We start from the raw sequence: 21,758 nt of genomic DNA, 5'->3' as shown, positions 1-21,758 counted from the left end.
TTAATGAGTATAAAGGATTAAGATCTAACTAAATGCTTAAGACTAAGAAAGTGTGTTTGGTTTCTCTCCATCTGCATTAATTCCTCTGGGCTTCAAGGTATGGCGGGTGAAGTGGAAGTGAGACTGCAGTAGTGGGAAGTTGGGAAAGTTTGGAGGAAGGGGACGTAATCTTAAAATATAAGCCAGAACATTCAGGAAATGTTCCTGAAGGGGGGAGGAGGGAGGGAAGGGGAGGAGGGAGGGAGAGGGGGAGGAAGGGAAGAGGGGAGGGCGAGGGGGGAGAGGGGAGGGGGAGTTGGGGAGGAGAGGGTGCTGCACCAATGCAGGAGAGGTTTGGGCCCAACGGGTCCACTTGGTCTAGTTTGAAATAATTCTTACTCGCAAGAAAGTTCTGGAATAATTCCACAATTACTTTGGCATCATAATTCCCCGGGTTTCAAATTCTACTTATCTTAATATGTATTCTCAGAATTAGTAGAATTACAATCCTGCCTCATCCTCTTTCTTGTGTAAATTAAAAAAATATAACCAAAACTGTAACTGCAGATGCTGTTTCTCCATTGCTAAGATGTTTTTTTTTGTTTTTTTTAAGTTTATTTATATAGCACATTTCAGCAACAAGGCAATTCAAAGTGCTTTGCATAAAACATTTAAGAGCAGTTAAAAGTAATTTAAAAAACAGTCATTAAAGAGAATAGAAAATAAAAGCAAGCTAAAATAAAATAAGACAGGTATAAAATACAAGAATAAAAGTTACAGTGCAGTGTAACAAATTAATAATTATTTGATTCAATAAAAAGCAGCGTCAAACAGAAAAGTCTTCAGTTTCGATTTAAAAGAACTGGGAGTTGCAGCAGACCTGCAGTTTTCTGGGAGTTTGTTCCATATATGTGGTGCATAAAAACTAAACGCTGCTTCTCCATGTTTAGTTCTGACTCAGTGGACAGAAAGCAGACCTGTCCCAGACGACCTGAGAGGTCTGAAGAAGGGTCTCGACCCGAAACGTCGCCCATTCCTTCTCTCCTGAGATGCTGCCTGACCTGCTGAGTTACTCCAACATTTTGTGAATAAATACCTTTGAGAGGTCTTGATGGTTTATAATGTAGCACAAGATCAGAAATGTATTTGGCCCTCCTAAACCATTCAGTGCTTTATAAACCAACAGTAGAATTCTGAAATCAATTCCATAAACCACAAACAACCGTTGCTCCTGGAATTTTCGCCTACATCACAAATTAATGTACATCGATAAAATAGATTGAAATTCAATAAATTTGCATTCTTTAGTCAGAGGGTGGTGAATCTGTGGAATTCTTTGCCACGGAAGGCTGTGGAGGCCAAGTCAGTGGATATTTTTAAGGCAGAGATAGATCGATTCTTGATTAATACAGGTGCCAGAGGTTAAGGGGAGAAGGCAGGAGAATGGGGTTAGGAGGGAGAGATAGATCAGCCATGATTGAATGGCGGAGTAGACTTGATGGGCCGAATGGCTTAATTATACTCATATCACTTATGACCATATTACCTTATGACCTAATATAGCACAACAAATGTAAAACACCCCAAGGAAGAGAGTTGATTAAACAAAATCTGAAATTGAACTATTTAAGGAAAGATGAAAAAGATCTTGGTAGATTTCAAATGCTTTAAAAAGAATTATGTTAGAGATGGAATTCCAGAGACTATGCTTCAAAAAGCTTAAGATTCAGGCCAGAACTGGAAGAGTCCCAAGGTCTAGGGGAGATGTTTTCAAGACAATGCTTACCTTCCTTTTAGATAATTCGGACTTCTTTGAAATATTGTGTAGTTTTTTGCGCAAGTGATCCAGGACCTGAAATCAATACAAGTATCATCGTAAACCAACAAAGACATCTGCAAATGTCACCAGGATCACTCAAAACAAAATAAAATGAATTTGTAATAATAATGTTTGGAATATTCAGGTCAGACAACATTTGTAGAGAGGGGTGCGGAGCAAAAAATGACCTTTCATCAAACCTAAAGGGTGATACGAGATGACAAGGCAGCACAAAAATCACAGAAAATAATGAACGCCTTTCCCCTCCTTTTATTTCTCGGCAGCTTTAGCCTTTTCTTCAATCACACCAATCTTACCCCTTTGTGCTTACCTCCTCTTTCCCCTTAGCAATATATTGCTAGCTTAGAACAAACATTTAGCATTTCCAGCATCTGTGGCACTTTGCTTTAGTTCAGTTACATTTGCACCAAAACTATCAATGTTCAAATTCTAAGGTACGTGGAACAAAAATTAGGATAAGATGACGATAAATAGAATATACAAGATATAGAGCAGGCCATTCAGCCCAACCGGTCCATTTTGGCACTCATACTTGAGCTTCTGTCACTAAATCTATCAGTGTAACCTTTCCCTCCCTCAAATGATTTTCCTTTGAGTGTAACATAAGAACAGAAAATACTGGGCACACTCAGCAAGTCAGACAGCATCCGTGCAAAGAGAAACCAAGTTTCAGGTCAAAAACTCAGAGGTTTCCATCATTTTGTTTTGATTTCATTTTTCCAGCATCTACAGTTTTTTGGGTTTTCATATCCTTAAATAATATTTACCTCAACCACACTCCGAACAAGCACGTTTCAAATGAGCAGTTGCCCATTTGCTCATTCCGCAAATTTACTGCATTTATCGCAAGATGTAACAAACATAATTAGCAATGATGCATACGGAGAGACAAGCACAGCACTGACCTGCCACTAACTTCTCAGATTGCTGACCTGAAACTATAAATAAAGAGCAAATAATTTACAGTATTTGCAAGCAAGGGTTCTTGGAGGTGGAGCGCCCACCCAAGTCCTTTAAATACTTAAGGTTTCAAATAGGAAGGTTTCTGCTCCACTACAAGTTCTGGACTACCTCCTCCCTTCTCCTCATTTTCTCTCCAGTCCTTTAGATCCATATTTCCTGGTTTTCAAAGCTATTACCAAGGCAAAGAGTGATTTCTACCCCCAACACCTCCTTGTGGAACAATGGCAACATCAGCCCAAAACCCTCAATGGTTGCTTGTCTGAGTGGTGTTGCTTCACAGTTAATCCAGATAGTGCAATTCAGCACAACTACATAACAATGGGGAAAGTGGATCAAGGGAGTAACATGGTCATTTCTGATGGGTTTAACACAGGCAGTCCCTGACAGGATTTAAAAACAGTGACAATCAGCATTCTCAACAAATGATCATGCTCTCCCTATCCCAGGGTGGATTTACAGTGCATTCCCACTTTGGTATTGAGGAGACAGCAAGGTTCACTTCACTCCTCTTTATTACTTCTTGAAGATGCCCTTTATTTACCTCTCAACTCAACCATCCCAACGCTCAAAAATAGACACAAAAAGCTGCAGTAACTCAGTGGGTCAGACAGCATCTCTGGAGAAAGGAATAGGTGACTTTTCAGGTCGAGACCCTTTTTCAGACCTCTCCTGGCCACCATTCGCCAGTCTATGCTTTGTAAACCTGAAATTTGCTGAAACATTGCTAACAATATCCATGCTCACCAACAAAGAATAGGTCCTTCTTAAGCAACTCCTCAAATTTTCAAACCTATACGTGACTTCAATCCCCAGCGCTTCCCTATCGCTACTGCCTTATGGCCCTCAACGATATCGGCCCTCCTACAATTCTGCCCTCTTGGTCATTGTAGAAGGTAATCACTTCATCACAGTCAACCATGCCGAGCTCTGGTCTTTGCAGTGTCTCTTTCATACGTCCTTGCTTTCATTCCAGCAAAATAATCCACATGGTCATGAAACCTCCAAAACCTTTTGCTGTATTAGTGGAGACTCAAGGGCCCGGAGATGCTGGAAACTTGAGCAAAACACAAAGAGCTGAAGGAACTCAGTGAGTCGGGCAGCTTCTGTGGTGGGAAATGGACAGGCGACGTTTTTGGACGGGGAACCCTCGTGAGTCTGAAGAATCGTTCCAACTCGAAACATCATCTGTCCATTTCCCTCCACAGATGCTGCCCAACTGACTGTGTTCCCCGGGCACTTTGTGTTTTGCCAGATTGGTGGGGTAGCTTGCTCATAGAATATGCAACGGAGAAAAGGGCCATTCAATTTCTTGCATCTTCGGCTGCTCCAAATCCAAAGCCCAGTAAGTCACAACTCTTCAAGCACCCGCCCATGTACCATCTCTGGTAGCAAATTCCCGACGCCAGCTGGAAGGAGATGAGAGTTGCAAGCGACTGGCACCAGCCACATGGCTTACCTTGGCGTAGCAGTAGCAGATGAGAAGCAGAGGCAGTATGTAGCCAACCACGAAGGTGGCCACTTTGTAGACTTTCTTGTGCAGGAGGACGGTCCACACCTCCCAGCAGAAGGGACCGAAGCCACTCTTGTACATCAGCATGTAATTGTACCCTTCGGGCGATGCAGCGGCTAACGACAGCAACCAGATGAGCAACACGCCGATCAATGTGCGCCTGGCCACCCGGATATACGGGGACTTCCTGGAGTGGACGATGGCAATGTAGCGATCCACAGCCATGGCCGAGAGGGTGAAAAAGCTGACCAGTACCGACACCGTGAAGAAGTAGTGGACAAACTTGCAGAGAAAGCTCCCAAAGACCCAATGGGGCGTGATGTAGTAAGTGGCCTGGAAGGGGATGCAGAGGAGAAGGTAGGACAGGTCGGCGATGCTGAGGTTGAGGATTAAGATATTGGAGGTACTTCGTGGTTTGTGCGGGGAACTGCGGGCCAACACCGTGATGACCAGGGAGTTGCCCACGACTCCGACGCAAAAGATGAGGCTGAAGATTAAACTGACGATGAAACCGTCCGTGCCGGTCTCGTAGCTCTCTCCTGTCACCTCGCCACTCTGGTTCAACCCCGCACTGCTCTGGTTCAGCTCCATCCCTGCACCTGTAGAAGGAAACAAAAACATCACCAGCACCGTTAACTCTTCCAATATTTGCAACGTTTACAGCGCCTTTCCCGAGACTATCAGTACATTTGCATCATTAAGGGGTTTGCAAAGTTGTTCTAAGTTGGCGCGGTCGAATGCAAGTTTAATTATCTTCCAATCCCTTTTCATTTTTTCTTCAGGTTCAATTCACAGGCAATCCCCCCCGATCTCCTGTATTTGCTATTTTCCTTTAAGACTCTCTCTCTCTCTCTCTCTCTCTCCCTCTCTCTCTCTCTTTCTCTCTTCCCCCCCCCCCCCCCCCCCCCTCTGTCTTTCTTGTCTCCTTGTGGCTTCAGCCTCGACGTCCCTCCTCCTCTTATTCCAGGGAGTTTTCTGCGTTGCCCAACTCATTCCCGAAGATTTTACTTTGCCTACCTCGACGTTTCTGTATTTGAGTTGCAGTCAAGGGAGCGATGCGATTTTCAGTTGCACAGTCCCTTATAAAGGCGGTGTCGGCGCTGCAAACCGAGCGCAGGTCTCCTCGCGTACATCCCTCCCCACGCCCTTCAGTGCCCCTGACACTTTCATCCAACCTCACGCTCCTCGCCATTCAAACTCTCTTCGCTGCCACTGACTATCTCGGGCTTTAAAGTGGAATTATAAGAGGAAGAGAGCTAATTGCCTCAACTGGAACAACATTTAAAATTGGAAACCCCTTAAGTGTTGTCTAATATTTTTCAATATCACATCTAATTCATTGAATGATTCAATGCAATGATTTATTGATACCTTATTGTCACATATCCCTCGGTACCGTGAAATGCTTTGCAGTGCATACTATCCGGTAAAATTGTACAGCAGACCAGTTATAAAAATTCATTGAACTTTCCTATCTTCTGCCTGCAGCCGCATGTGGCAACATGTTACATGTTACTATAAGGATGTTACTTTGGCGGAAGGAATGTAGTTGATATGTGTATAGGACAATTAACACACTATCAGGGACAAAAAAAAATCTATATATTCTTTACCGCTGCAGATTCATATTTATACCACACATTTCCTGATCCCTGCTGTTACAACTAAATAAGTTCTTGGAATCATAGGGTCATACAGCATAGGAACATGCCCTTTAGGTCAACTCTTCTCTGCCCCATATAAGCTAATACCTTTTTGCCGGTGTTTGGCCCATATCCCTCTAAACCATTCCTGTCCATGTCCCTGTCCAAATGTCTTTTAAATATTGTTATTGTACTTTGTCAACTTCTTCTAGCAGCTCGTTCTATATAGACACAAGATCTAAAAGTTGGCCCTCATATTCCTATTAAATCTTACCCATTCTCACCTTAAACCTATGGCGTCTGTTCTTGATTCCCCGTACCTGAGAAAAAGGCTCTGCACATGCACTCCATCTATTCCCCCTTGGATTTTATACATCTCTATAAGATCACTCTTCAATCTTTTTGCACAGAGGAAAAAATCACTGTTTGCCCAACTTTTCCTAATAGGTTAGGCCCCCATCCCTATAAATCTTCTCTTCGCTCCTTTCAGGTTAATGGCATCTTTCCAAGAGCAGGATAACTAAATGTGAACACAATACCATCAATGCTCCCTCACAAAAGTCTTGTCTAACTGCAGCAAAATGTCCCAGCTTCAATACTCTTTTTTTTTATTGATAAAGGCCAGCATGCCAGAAGTCTTCTTCCCCACCCATTGCCAGCAAATCAAATGCTACAAGGAGGAGGAAGCTCCTGCCTCATCGCTGGCAGGGCAGAGCATATGAGTGTTGAAGACGAGGCAGTAGAGCACATTATTTTCAGCCAGAATGCCAAGTGAATGATCCTTCTTCCAAGATCTCCACCATAACCAGGATCTCGATACTATGGTTGCGTGGTCACAACAATGGGGGATGCAGTTCAATCCTTCCAAATGTGAAACCATGCGTGCCAACAGGAGGAGGAAACCAGGCGAAACATATAATATCCTGGGTGCCACCCTTGAAGAATCCAAACAGACCAAGTATCTTGGCATCAAATTACAGAACGATCTACGTTGGAAGGGTCAGATTCATCATGCAACAGTGAAAGCAACAGGTGTCTTAAATTTTCTGAGATGCAACTTTTATCATTGTTCAACTTCAATCAAGGAGGTTATACTTCACCCTTGATAGACCTCATTTGGACTACGCAGTTGCAGCATGGGACTCATACACAAATAGAAACATTTCTTCCATCGAACGTGCCCAAAGACAGGCAGCTCCATTTGTTACAAATACCTATGAGAGAGAAGCGAGTGTTACCAAACTTCTAAATTCATTGGGGTGGAACCTGCTCCAAGACAGACGTAAAGCCCACCGCTTGACCTGTTTTTACAAAATATTAAATGGTCAGCTCGACATAGATTACCACATCTACACCAAACCCAAACCTATCTGGAGCAGACGAGGGCATTCGATTTAATTCGAGATACCAGCTACCAAGACAGATGTGTATGGCAATCCATTCTTCCCTCGCACAATTAAAGCATGGAATAGTCTTCACCCTACTCTAGTTACTCAACCAAACTCAACTAAATTTAAGGTAGCTCTTCTTCTCCAAGAAGCCCTTCTTGCTTAAGTCCACACTCCACCACCTCCAGTTTAAATTCCATTTGGAATATTTTGGAGGACCAAGAACCAAGAACCAAGAATAACAGATCCCAGTCTTCAACCAAAATACTTGATAATGGTTTAGACTTTAGACTCTAGAGATTCAGCATGGAAACCAGTCCATCGGCCTACTGAGTCTGTCCCTTCCAGCAATCACCCCGTGCTCTAGCACTATCCTACACACTAGGGACAATTTACAGAAACTAATTAACCTACAGATCTGTATATCTGAAACGTGGGAGGAAATTGGAGCTCCTGGAGAAAACCCACGTGATCACAGGGAGAACATAAAACACATTACAGACAGTACCATTAGTCAAGATTGAACACAGGTTTCTGGTGCTTTAAGCAGCAACTCTACCTCTGTGCTACCCATTGGTATTGGATTATTATTGTTACTGTGAAAAACCTTGTTTTGCAAATTATTCACGCAAATCATATTATACAAGGGTACATCTAATGTGTTCAAAAAGAGAAAATAAGCAGTTCAGAATATAGACACAAAATTGTGGAGTAACTCCACGGGTCAGGCAGCATCTTTGGAGAAAAGGAACAGGTGACGTTTCAGTTCGGGGCCCTTCGTCAGACTGAAGAAGGATCTCAACCGAAATGCCACCTATTCCTTTTCTCCAGAGATGCTGCCTGACACACTGATTACACCATCATTTTATGTCTATCAGCACCTGCAGTTCCTTCCTACACAGTTCAGAATATAATGTTACAGTTACAGAAGCAGCTCTGATAACAAAAGTTCAACGTCTGGAATGAGGTAGATTGGGATTACATCCTTAGCGGAAGAGAGGTCTGTTCTAGAGTCTCAAAACAACAGGGGAAAAGCTGTCCTGGAATCTGATGGTCAGTGCCCAATAATATCAGAAATTACTCATGTGCAAAATTGTCCACAATGGAGTTCTTGAGAATTGTTAACACTTACTCATCCGGATAAGTGGAAAGTATTCCATTACAGTCCTGACTATCATCAGCAAAATGATTTTAAAAAAAGGTGTCATCAACAGTGCTGCCAAGCAGCACTTACTTCACTTTTTTTTGACAACATGGAAGGAGACCATTTAGGCCCATGAATCCATGCTAGTTCCGAGAGCGATCTCATCAGTCACGATCTCCATTCCCAGCCACCAACCCACATCAGGAGCAATTTACAATGGTTAATAAATGTATTATTTAGCATATTTTGGGGATGTAGGAGTAAATGGATGCATGTCATAGAGTCATAGAGTGATACAATGTGGAAAAAGGCCCTTCGGCCCAACTTGCCCACACCTGCCAGCATGTCCCAGCTACAGTAGTCCCATCTGCCCCGCGCTTGGTTCATATTCCTCCAAACCTGTCCTGTCCATGTAAACCTGTCCTATCCATGTAGATATGTAGACCACAGGGTAACCTGTGAGGGAAACCCATCTGGTCAAAGGAGAAAGTGGAAGCACCACACCGACTGCACCTTGTGTTAGGATCAGACTCAGGTTGCTGGAAGTGTGTGGCGGCAGCATTAATCTCTGCACCACTCTGCCTCCTGAACTCATGGTTAACCTGCCCACAGTGTTATGCTAGACCACACATCTCCAGATCTCAGCACTGCCTCAGACCAAACATGGATCAAAGAGCTAAATTCCAGGGATGAGGAGGGAGTGATTGCCCTTCATGTCAAGGCAACCTTTTATTGAGTGTGGCCAACGGGAGCCCTGGTAAAAATGAAATTAATGGAAATTGAGGGGAACACTCCAATGGCTGGGATCACACGTTGCACGAAGAAAACTTGCATAGTTGTTGGAGATCAATCATCCCAAGTCCCAAGACATCACTGTAGGAGCTCCTCCGACCCAATCAACCTCAGCTGCTTCTTCAATAGTCAAGGTGACGTTTCAGGTCAGAAGCCTTCTTCAAACTGACAGCAGTAAGATGGAGAATACTGGAAGAATGGTGGGGGCAGGGCAAAGCCAGGTGAGGGTTTTTTTATTGGCAGATGAATGGACAAAACCAGAGATGAAAAATTAAAAAGTGATAACGAGATAAGGATAGTAGGGGCATGAAATGCGAAGCCAGAGGAAGCAATATAGGTGGAAGGGGGAAGGGGAAAGGAAGAAATAGATATGTATCCAGATATGGCACAAACAAGAGAGGAGACCGAGAGTGGGTGTATTGAGGTTGGTTACCCAAAATGTTAGATTTCAATGTTTTTTTTTAGAGATATAGTGTGGAACGAGGCCCCTCATCCCACTGAATCCACGCTGACCATTGATCATCCATACACAAAGTCTATGTTATCCCACTTTTGCATCCTACACACTAGGGGAACTTTACGGAAGCCAATCAACCTACCAACCTACAGGTCTTTGAAATGTAAGGGGAAACCAGAGCACCCGTAGAAAACCCATACGATCACAGGGAGAACATACAAACTTTGCACAGACGGCACCTTTAGCCAGAATGTAACCTGCATCTCCGGCACTGAGAGGCAGCTGTTCAACTGCTGCGCAATGTTCTCTGATCATTCGTCACACTCAGGACTTTGGTGGAGCTGGACTAACAGGTTTTCCAGATTATTGGATGTTATTCATATAATTCCCCGACATATTTTTAAATAGGTTTTATTTTCAATGATGTCTCATATACTGTGATCCATGTATAATAAGTTCTCCACTGAACTTGGTATTTTTTAGGAGAGTAGAAGAACATTAGGCCAGTACATGATGGAATAATGTTGGAACCAGTGAATCCTGGGGACACTGGGACCAGTAAGTAATTGTAGGCTAGTGAGTTTCACTGGAGCCTACAAAACATTACCTGATGAGCCTGACGCTGAATCATCAGGAGTGGGAGAGTCTAGGACCAGAGGTCTTAGCCTCAGAATAAAAGGACGATCCTTTCCCACATAGGAGATTAGTGCGCAAGATTAGAGCACATGGTATTGGGGGTTGGGTACTGACATGGATAGAAAATTGGTTGGCAGACAGGAAACAACGAGTAGGGATAAATGGGTCCCTTTCAGAATGGCAGGCAGTGACTAGTGGGGTACCGCAAGGCTCAGTGCTGGGCCCGCATCTAATAACAATATACATGAATGACTTAGATGAAGGGATTAAAAGTAACATTAGCAAAGTTGCAGATGACACAAAGCTGGGTGGCAGTGTGAACTGTGAGGAGGATGCTATGAGGATGCAGGGTGACTTGGACAGGTTGTGTGAGTGGGCATATGCATGCCAGATGCAGTTTAATGTGGATAAATGTGAGGTTATCCACTTTGGTGGTAAGAACAGGAAGGCAGATTATTATCTGAATGGTGTCAAGTTAGGAAAAGCGGAAGTACAAAGAGATCTGGGTGTCCGTGTTCATCAGTCGCTGAAAGTAAGCATGCAGGTACAGCAGGCAGTGAAGAACGTTAATGACATGTTGGCCTTTATAACAAGAGGAGTTGAGTATTGGAGCAAAGAGGTCCTTCTGCAGTTGTACAGGGCCCTAGTGAGACCACACCTGGAGTATTGTGTGCAGTTTTGGTCTCAAAATTTGAGGAAGGACATTCTTGCTATTGAGGGAGTGCAGTGTAGGTTCACTAGGTTAATTCCCGGAATGGCAGGACTGTCGTATGTTGAAAGACTGGAGTGACTGGGCTTGTATACACTGGAATTTAGAAGGATGAGAGGGGATCTTATTGAAAAAAACATGATTATTAAGGGATTAGACACACTAGATGCAGGAAACATGTTCCCAATGTTGGGGAAGTCCAGAACCAGGGGCCACAGTTTAAGAATAAGGAGATGAGGAAAAACCTTTTCACTCAGAGAATTATAAATCTGTGGAATTCTCTGCCTCAGAAGGCAGTGGAGGCCGATTCTCTGGATGCTTTCAAGAGAGAGCATAGAGCTCTTGATGATAGCGGAGTCAGGGGGTATGGGGAGAGGGCAGGAACGGGGTACTGATTGTGAATGATCAGCCATGATCACATTGAATAGCGGTGCTAGCTCGAAGGGTCGAATCTCCTCCACCTATTGTCTATTGTCTACAGAGATGAGGAGGAATTTCTTTCATCAGAGGGTGGTGAATCTGTGGAATTCATTACCACAGAAGGCTGTGAAGGTCATGTCAATGGATATATTTAAGGCGGAGATAGGTAGATTCTTGTAGAGGATAGGTGTCAGGGGTTATGGGGACGAGGCAGGAGAATGGGTTGAGATGGAGTGATAGATCAGCCATGATTGAATGGCGGAGTAGACTTGATGGGCTGAATGGTCTAATCACTTATGAACTTATGATGTCGGATGGCAGATTATCAGAGCTTAACTGTCCATCACCTTGTAGGTTAATTGGCCTCTGTAAATTGCCCTTAATGTATAGGGAGTGGATGAGAAAGTAGAATAAAATAGATCTAGGGTAAGCGGGTGATTGATGGTCTGCCCCGTGAACCGAAGGGCCTGTTTCCTTGCTGTATCTCCAAAATTAAAATTAAAACTAAACCTGTTTAGCTCAAGCAAACTACAACAATTGTATATCCTCTTTCACCGCACCGCTCGTTAATCAAAGGCTTTTTGTATTTTTCTGTGGAAAATCATGGTATTAGAAAACGTACTAATGATTGCTCTGAGTACTATGCCTTTCATTAATTCAATTGTTGACCCTTGATTGTAGTTTGCAGACCTCAGCCTGCTGAAAGTACAAGCACGGTTGCAGTGTGCCTTGTATGGAGATCACACACTCTTGCTGTGAAGCTGCTAGAAATTCTCAGCACAGGATGACAAAAGCTGAAGTGAATTGACTCCTGACATGATACCTTTTGAATTTTATTTACCAAAACAGAACATGTATCAACTCTCCAAACTCTCTTTCCAAGAGAGCGCTTCAAGACACACTTCAATGGTGCTTGTGCACATTGCAGTCTCTTGAGGTCTATAAGTTATGATCAAGTGCCAAGGTCCAAAATAACAGTCCAAATCATGATGTTTTTACTGATGTATAACCAAGTACCGCTGTTTTAATTGAAGTACAATAAGATTTGTTGCAAATCTGAAATTTTAAAAAAAAGATGGAAATACTTAGCAGGTCAGGCAGCGTCTGTGGAGAGAGAGAAAAAATAATATTTCAAATTACTTATCCTTCATCTGAACTCGAAAAGTGAGAATACAAGCATATTTTAAAGTAAGAGAATGGGAGGGATGGAGAGAACTAACAGAAAAACTGACATAGAGTGAGAGCTAGGTTGTCCAGGTGATGTTATTGATTTTGGTGCCATCTTGCTGGTTTATCCAAGTTAATCTGTTTGAAGTTCAAATAGAGGGAGATAAATATGAGTAAAGGAAAATTTCTCTTTAAAAATGAATTTAAATCATTCAACATAATACAGATTATATTACCGTGTTAGATTAAAATACACTGATTCTTCATACATTTCCAATGAAAGATAATCGACCTGAAACATTAACTCTGTATCCTTCATCACAAATGTTATATGAGCTACTAAATACTAAATTTCAGATTTCCTGCGTCTGCCGTGTTTTGTTTTGCTGTATTAATGGCAGAAAAATAGGCTGTTCATTCCAAGGATCACCGGCCATTTATTTTTCTCTTGCCTGTCCATAATGATCTGAGAAATGGTGGCAACAGCTTTTTCAGAGGCTATTTCAGAGCAAAGCTGAGAATAAACCATGTTGCTGCGATTCTGGATCACAGACACCCAGACATCCCTCCCCAAGGAGAATCAGTGAGTCAGATTTGCTTTTACAGCAAGCTGTTGGCTGCATAACTGCCATTAATGATACATTCAAACCTTCGCAGATCAAATCACTAAATAGGATTTATTTCAAGATCAAGATCAAGATAGCTTTATTTGTCATCCAATATTGGACGAAATTCGGTCACCCACAGTCCAACAATAAAAGCATTAAATAGGCATTCAAATTACACAACCCCAAAACCCCCAAAACACAGTCCAACAATAAAAGCATTAAATAGGCATTAAAATTACCCAACCCCAAAAACACACAAAAAAAGAAACATCCATCACAGTGAGTCTCCTCCAGTCCTCTCCTCACTGTGATGGAAGGCCACAATGTCTTTCCCTTCTCCTGCTGTCCTCGCCCGCAGTCAGGCTGTTGTGGTTGCAGGCCGCACCGGACGGTCCACAGCGGGCCAAATTTCCTGGATCATTAGTCCAAAATCATAACCAGAATGCTATTAAAGTTTATGTGGTTGTAATATGTTTGAATAAATAATGCCTTAAAAGGGAAATTACCAGGTTGCTAACCATTCCAAGAATGAGATTTTGTTATGATTTTCATTACTGTGCCTGTGAGGTGAAAATATTCTTCAATATCTGAAAAATACAGCTTTGTATCCATGTGTTAAGCTGCCCTGGGAGTGGTTTTTGTTTACGGCTTGGATTTTGTGGGTCCACGCAAATAATACTTAATTCTCCAATTTCAAGTAATACCTCACTTTCTCTTCTACTCCACCCTCCTCATTCCTTGCAGGGACAATTTACAGAGGCCAACAAGGCGACCAGTTCTTGATTTCCCTGATCCGGGTAAAAACTGTCCTTTCACCCTATCTATCCCCCTTATGATCCTATACAATATCAAGATCACCCATCAGCTTCCGGCACTCCAAGAAATAAAGTCGTAGCTTGCCCAACCTCTTTGCACTGCTCAGGCCTTCAAGACCTGGCAGCATCCTCGTAAATCTTTTCTGCACTCCTCCCAGCTTAGCAACATCCTTCCTATCACTGGTTGACCAAATATTAACACAATCGTCTATGTGCAGCTTTCTCGACTTCTCGACTTCATGTTGAATTTAACAATTTCATGTAATCACTTTCTTTTTTACTTTCTGTCCTCAAAGTGACTGCTTATTACTGTCTCATTTTTATTTCTCTCTTCTATCCAAACTGTCAGTTTTTAAAAGTAATTGTTTCCTTTACAACTTTTGTCTGTATCCAGTTGCTGATATTCCTTCTCTACACTTCCCACTCAGGCTTGTTTTCTCACATTGCTAGTTCTGATGAAGGGTCATGGAACATCGACTGCTCCTCGCCCCACCAATGCTGTTGATCTGTCGAGTGCTTCCAGCATTTACTGTTCTTGTTTTGAATTTCTAGCATCTGTGACTTTTTTTGTTCTAATGTCAAAATGAACTTGAAAGTGTACTTGAAAAACCAGAACCTGTAGAACTAAATTCAGATAATTGCAAGTTTATGGATGCATTTTGGTCATTCAAACCAGGTCAGGACTTTTAAAATAAATGGCAGGGCACAGGAGAGTGTTTTAGAACAGAGAAACCTAGAAATACAGGTAAGTAGATCCCTGGAAGTGGTGACCCAGATCAACAGGGTGGCAAGGGAGGCATTTGGTGTCTTGCCTTCATCGGTCAGGACATCGAGTTTAGGAGTTGGGATGTCTTGTTATAACTTACAGGTCATTGATGAGACCACACATGGAGTATTGTGCGCAGTTCTGATCGCACTGCTATAGGAAGGATGTTCATTAACTGAAATGGGTGTGGAAAAGATTCACAAGGATGTTACCAGGACTGACGTCTTAAGTTATAAGGGGAAACTAGGGAGAGTTATTTTTCACTGGAAAATGAAGAGTGACCTTATAGATACATAGAAAATCATAAGAGGAATAGATAAGATGGGCAGTCTGTTTCCCAGAATCGGTAACGTTTTAAGATGAGAGGGAAAAGAGTCAAAAGGGACATGAAAGGTATCTTTGCCACACAGAGGTTGGTGGGTATATTGGAAAGAGCTGCCAGAAGAGGGTGCAGAGGCAGATATAATGACAATGTTTAAAAAGACATTTGGACAGGTATATGGATGGAACAGGTTTTGAGGGGTATGGGCCAAATGCAAGTAAACGGGTCAAACTTGGATAGACTACTTGGACAAGTTGGAATAAGTGAACCTGTTTCTGTAATGTATAATTTTATGACACTCTGACTTTAGTGCTGGCAGACAGTATTATCTTGGAAAGCTCTTTTACGGTCAGTGCAGATACAATGGGCTGAAAGGTTGCCCTTTGTATTGTAAATCTTTGTATTGCAATTCTATTAATGATGCTTTTAAAGTGCATGTGGCCTCATATTTCAACTGCTCATCGCTCCCCCCCCCACCCGCCCACCTTCATACTCATCTACTAACTGTCAACGTTGTGTCCCTCCAATTTGGACATCCAAATTCCCTCTCCATAATTAACAGTTGTGCCTACCTCTCGCAAGACTCTCCGCTCTGGATGTCCCTCCATAAAGCTCCTCCATCTTCCTTAATATCTACACACTTGCCTAAGCTTTTAGTTATCTCTTTATGTTGCTACATTGAGGTGCTTTTCATTGAACTAGAAGTGCAATTAAACGTGCTCTTTCACCATTTCCCCAACAGATGTGAAATCCATCTGTAATATGAACCAAATGTAATCTTCCGCACTGAGACCATTACAGTTTAATCCATCCTTAGGGCAGCAAGGTAGTGAAAACAGATGTTGTAATATATAAGACAAGGGGGATGTTGTGATATTGCTGGGACTACTTTGTGTATCCAAGGACTACTTTGTATGGCTGTGTATATAAGTGATGGGTGTGATTAGGCGGTCACTCTGGATCCAGGCGGCCTTGGAATAAACAGCCTGGAGTACAAGCTGCACCATGATAACATCTTAAACATGTGCACTCATGGTCCGTCCAGAGTCACAACAAAGGTACAACAGGTACCGGACCACGAAGAACAACATGGTGGCAGCGGTTTGGTGTTTCGCCTAGGGAGGGAATGAAGCATGCCCGAGCAGAAAAGGTTAAAAAGAAGAAAAAAAAGCCCTGAAGGGAAACAAAACAAAAGAAAAGTTTCCAGCTCGGTACGGGACGTTTGGAGTGCATCCCGACAGGGCCAGTGTGAGTTGGTATAGGTACCTGCTCAGTAGTCGGCGCCGAGTTGCCGACGTGACGCTGCAAGCTGCTGGGGGCGGTGCGTGTAGGCCCACGTCGCGCCCCAGCACCTGTGTAGGCCCGAGATTAGAAGCCTGCGACTGCTTCGCGGGGGAGAGACCGGGAGACCGACACACACGGAGATGTGCGGTGACCGGGGAAGACCGGGAGACCCGACACACATGGAGATGTGCGGTGACCGGGGAAGACCGGGAGACCCGACACACACGGAGATGTGCGGTGACCGGGGAAGACCGATACCCATGGAGGTGTGCGGTGACCGGAAGAGCCCCGGAGGAGACCGACACCCACGGAGGTGTGCGGCGACCGGGAGAGCCCCGGGGGAGGCTGACACCCTCGAAGGTGTGCGGCGACCGGGAGACCCGACACCCACGGAGGTGTGCGGTGACCGGAAAGACCGGGAGACCCGACACCCACGGAGGTGTGCGGTGACCGGGGAAGACCGACACCCACGGAGGTGTGCGGCGACCGGTAAGACCGACACCCACGGAACTGTGCGGCGACCGGGGGAGGCTGACACCCACGGAGGTGTGCGGCGACCGGGGGAGGCTGACACCCACGGAGGTGTGCGGCGACCGGGAGAGCCCTGGAGGAGACCGACACCCACGGAGGTGTGCGGCAACCGGGAGAGCCCCGGAGGAGACCGACACCTACGGAGGTGTGCGGCGACCGGAGGGACCGACCACCCGCGGAGGTGCAGCGGCCGGTAAGGCCGAGGCACTAAATACTTACCCAGGCGCGTCGACCGTAGAGTCGGGACGGCCCTGGGCCCGAGGCAGCGGCAGCGCGTTCGAATTTGAGCGGCAGCTGCCGGGAGCACCTGTGGGCGGGGCCGGGAGCACCTGTGGGCGGGGCCGGGAGCACCTGTGGGCGGGGCCAGCGGCAGCGCGTTCGAAAAGTTGAACGGCAGCTGCCAAAAAGCACTTGTGGGCAGGGCCAGCGCACCGCGATTTACAGCAGTGCCAGCCCAGCAGTGGGAGCCCAGCAGTGCCAGCCCAGCAGTGGGAGCCCAGCAGTGCCAGCCCAGCAGTGGGAGCCCAGCAGTGCCAGCCCAGCAGTGGGAGCCCAGCAGTGGGAGCCCAGCAGTGCCAGCCCAGCAGTGCCAGCCCAGCAGTGCCAGCCCAGCAGTGGGAGCCCAGCAGTGGGAGCCCAGCAGTGGGAGCCCAGCAGTGGCAACCCAGCAGTGGGAGCCCAGCAGTGCCAACCCAGCGTGGGAGCCCAGCAGTGCCAACCCAGCAGTGGGAGCCCAGCAGTGCCAGCCCAGCAGTGGGAGGCCATCAGTGGCAGGCAAATCATGGTGGTGGAGCATCTAGAGCCTACACTACGTTTCATCTACACAGCACGTCTTCTTGAGGGGAAGATATGGAACAAAATGAATATTTTGTGTTTAATGACCTGTGTAGTGATCTGTGTAATGAAAGCTTAATGTATTATATTTGATGCTTTTGTATAAATGTATATATCTGTGGAGTGACCACACGGAGTGAGTGACCACCCGGAGTGAGTGACCACACGGAGATGAGTGACCACCCGGAGATGAGTGACCACACGGAGATGAGTGACCACCCGGCGATGAGTGAAATTCCGCAGAGGAGTGACCACCATGATGGCGAAAAAAGCAATTGTGTTTAATTGTGTTTAGTTGTGTTATTGGTTTTGTTTGCGAAAAGCAATGGTGTTTTGGTTTTGTTTGTTAAATATATTTTAGCCCTCGAATGGTAAAGAAACCAATTTTATATAAGACAAGGGGGATGTTGTAATATATAAGACAGGGGGGATGTTGTGATATTGCTGGGACTACTTTGTGTATCCAAGGACTACTTTGTATGGCTGTGTATATAAGTGATGGGTGTGATTAGGCGGTCACTCTGGATCCAGGCGGCCTTGGAATAAACAGCCTGGAGTTAAGCTCCACCATGATAACATCTTAAACATGTGTACTCGTGGTCCTTCCAGAGTCACAACAAAGGTACAACAAGTACCGGACCACGAAGTACAACAACAGAGACATAAGAAACTTGAGATGCTGGAATCTTGAGCAAAACACAAAGTGCTAGAGGAACTCCGCTGGTCAGGTAGGATCTGGTGTGGGAATGGGCAGGTGACGTTTCGGGTAAGGACCCTTCTTCAGACTCAAGATAGAGAAAACAGTTTGATCATAAATGTAAACCCAAACATTGATGCCTATTTTCATAATTCTCCCTGTTCACACCACCTCCACCTCTGCTTTCCTGCTTGCAAATAGTCGACTGGAGATGTTACAGTTCGGTCCTTATTTGAGTCATTGATATTGTGAATAGCTGGGGCCCAAGTACCTCACTTGCAGCACCTCACTTGCCATTGCCTGCCATCTGAAAAAAGTTATGTTAATTCCTTCTGCCTTCCAACCAGTTCTCAATCCATGCCAGTAACTTATCCCCAGCCTCTTGTGCAATAGTTTTACACAGCAACATCTTATAAAAATGCCTACTGAAAGTTCAAATGCAACACATCCACTGGTTCCCCGCTCTCTACCCATCCTCAGAAAGACTCTGGTAGTTTTGGTAAGTACAATTTCTCCTGTAAACCAACGCTGATTTTATCCAATTCCACCAATGCTTTCGTCAGTCTGAAGAAGGGTCCCGACCCAAATTCTTGCCTAGCCATTCCCTCCAAGATGTTGCCTGACTCATTGAGTTACTCCAGCACTTCGTGTTTCCCTTTCTTGTGTTTCTTGTATTAGTCTTACTGCTCCTCAATTCCCTGCTTTTCTCCTCCTTTTTCTAATTTGTGGAGTCACATTCCCATCATAAAATCTGCAGAAATGTCTCCACCGCAGAAATGATTTTTGAAGATAACCGCCAATGCACTATTATTTTCAGGGTCACTTCCTTCAGCACTCTGGGGTAAAATTACCCTGGGTAATGGTTAGAATTCAGCTTCTTTTATTTTCACAGTAGAAGAAATGGTATTGGTATTAATAATGTATCTTTATATACGTTATTAATACCGATACCATCTCTTCTACTTCTTTGAACTTTTGGTTCCCTAACATATCCAGAGGGTTACATTTGCCTCCTTTGTGAATACAGGATCAATGTGTGTGTTCTGCCATTTCTTTGTACCCAAATATAATCCCTTGTTTCTGACTGTCGGGGACCTACATTTGTTTTCACTAAATATTTCTCCTCAAATATTTATAGGCAATTCTTACCAATATTTTTTTTACATTCCCTGCAAGCCTCCTCTCATAATCCATTTTCTACCTCTAATTCAAACTTTTAGTCCCTTTTTTGCTAAATTCTAAACTACTTCCAATCCACAGGGCTGCTACTTCTGGCAATTTTATTTGCATCCTCGTTTAGTCTAATTCCGTCACTAATTTATTTCCTTAGCCCTGATTGACCACCTCTTGCCTAACTTACTTTGTGCCAGACAGTAAAGAATAATTTAGATGTGTGATCTCCAACAGCCATTTCCATTGTCAGTCTTAGCCAGAGGAGAATTTTCATAAAACAGAAAATGCTGTAGATACTCAGCAGGTCGGGCAGCATCTACAAAGGGAGGAACAGTATTTATGTTCAGACCTATTACTTGAAACATCAACCTCAAATCTTTCTCCACAGGTGCTGCCCAGCCTGCTGAGCCTGTCCACTGTTTTCCCTATTTTTATTTTAGGAAAGAGAAGATAAGGATGATAAGTACTTTCAGAAGTGTCATATTTTGGATTCAACATTAAATGTCTGCCCCCAAAGAGGGAAGTAAAAATTCCATAGCACCATCTGGAAGAAAAGGAGGAAGATTGTCACCTGCCTCTTGGGAATCACCCACCAATAATATCACCAGTTGCTGCCTGCCATGTCAGCCCCATTACAATAATGACAAATATATTTGTTATCTCAAAATGCATTATAATGACTTTGAATCAAAGAGAAATGCAAATCTTTCTCATGTAGTATGGAAGTAGGCCCCCAGCCCATCAAATCCAGGCATCCATTTATGCCTGTCCCAGTCATCGCCCATTTTATTTCCCACATCGTATTAACTCCCCCTAGATTCTTTTTTTGTTCTTTCAATTATTTGCTGGTGGCAAGAGGAGTATCAATTTAAAACAGGTATTAAAAGAGTGAGGAGAGAGAATAGGATTCTAAATGTAACATCTCCAAGTTTGCGGATGACACAAAGCCGGGGGGGGGGGGGGGGGGGGGGCAGGCAGCATGAGCAGCAAGGAGGATGCTATGAGGCTGCAGGGTGACCTGGATAGGTTGGGTGAGTGGGCAGATGCATGGAGGATGCAGTATAATGTGGATAAATGTGGTGGCAAGAACAAGAAGGCAGATTATTATCTGAATGGTGCCAGATTAGGAAAAGGGAAGATGTAACGAGACCTGGGTGTCCTTGCACATCGTCACTGAAAGTAAGCATGCAGGTTCGGCAGGCAGTGAAGAAAGCAAATGGCATGTTGGCCTTCATAGCAAGATAATTCGTGTATAGGAGCAAGGCAGTCCTACTGCATTTGTACAGGGCCCTGGTGAGACCACACCTGGAGTATTGTGTGCAGTTTTGGTCCCCTAATTTGAGGAAGGACATTCTTGCTATTGAGGGAGTGCTGCATTGGTTCACCAGATTAATTCCAGGATGGCAGCATTCCATGAGAGGAATAGATTGGGTAGATGCACAGAATCTTTTTCCCAGAGTAGGGGAATCGAGGACCAGAGGACATGGGATCAAGGTGAAGGGGAAAAGATTTAATAGGAATCTGAGGGGTAACCTTTTTACACAAAGGGTGGTGGGTGTGTGGAACAAGCTGCCAGAGGAGGTAGTTGAGGCTGGCACTATCCCAACATTTAAGAAACAGTTAGATAAGTACATGGATATGGTAGGTTTGGAGGGATATGGACCAAGCACAGGCAGGTGGGACTAGTGTAGCTGGGACATGTTGGCCGGTGTGGGCAAGTTGGGCCGAGTGGTGGGTGTGTGGTGAGACCACACCTGGAGTATGGGCAAGTTGTCCCTATTTCCACACTATGTCACTGTGAATCTATGACCAACATATGATGAAAGAATGGATCGACTGGGCTTATATTCACTGGAATTTAGAAGGATGAGAGGGAATCTTAAAGAAACATATATAAAATGCTTAAGGAATTGGATAGGCTAGACACAGGAAAAATGTTCCCAATGTTGGAGGAGTCCAGAACCAGGGGTCATAGTTTAATAAGGGGTAGGCCATTTTGGACTGTGATAAGGAAAAACATTTTTCACCCAGAGAGTTATGAGTCTGTGGAATTCCCTGCCACAGAAGGGAGTGGAGGCCA

General features: G+C 44.3%; 1 protein-coding gene across 2 annotated transcripts in view; it reads right to left on the bottom strand.

Moving 5' to 3' along the window:
* Nucleotides 1–21,758, bottom strand: part of galr1a (galanin receptor 1a) — a 52,093-nt gene that overhangs the window by 10,439 nt on the left and 19,896 nt on the right. Inside the window, exons 1-3 of one of the 2 annotated variants that reach the window (XM_078398630.1) lie at nt 5,310–5,428; nt 4,239–4,891; nt 1,766–1,831 (exon numbers count right to left, since the gene is read on the bottom strand). In XM_078398630.1, the coding sequence (XP_078254756.1) occupies nt 1,766–1,831; nt 4,239–4,883 (711 nt within the window). In that variant the 5' untranslated portion in view covers nt 4,884–4,891; nt 5,310–5,428. Of the gene's footprint in view, nt 1–1,765; nt 1,832–4,238; nt 4,892–5,309; nt 5,429–21,758 lie in introns of those variants that run through there. The other variant, XM_078398629.1, reaches the window with a different exon arrangement.

This window comes from Rhinoraja longicauda, chromosome 4 (assembly GCF_053455715.1).
Source record: "Rhinoraja longicauda isolate Sanriku21f chromosome 4, sRhiLon1.1, whole genome shotgun sequence".
NCBI lineage: Eukaryota > Metazoa > Chordata > Chondrichthyes > Rajiformes > Arhynchobatidae > Rhinoraja > Rhinoraja longicauda.
The sequence above is the reverse complement of the archived record's forward strand: the minus strand, read 5'-3'. Positions and strand labels throughout refer to the sequence as shown.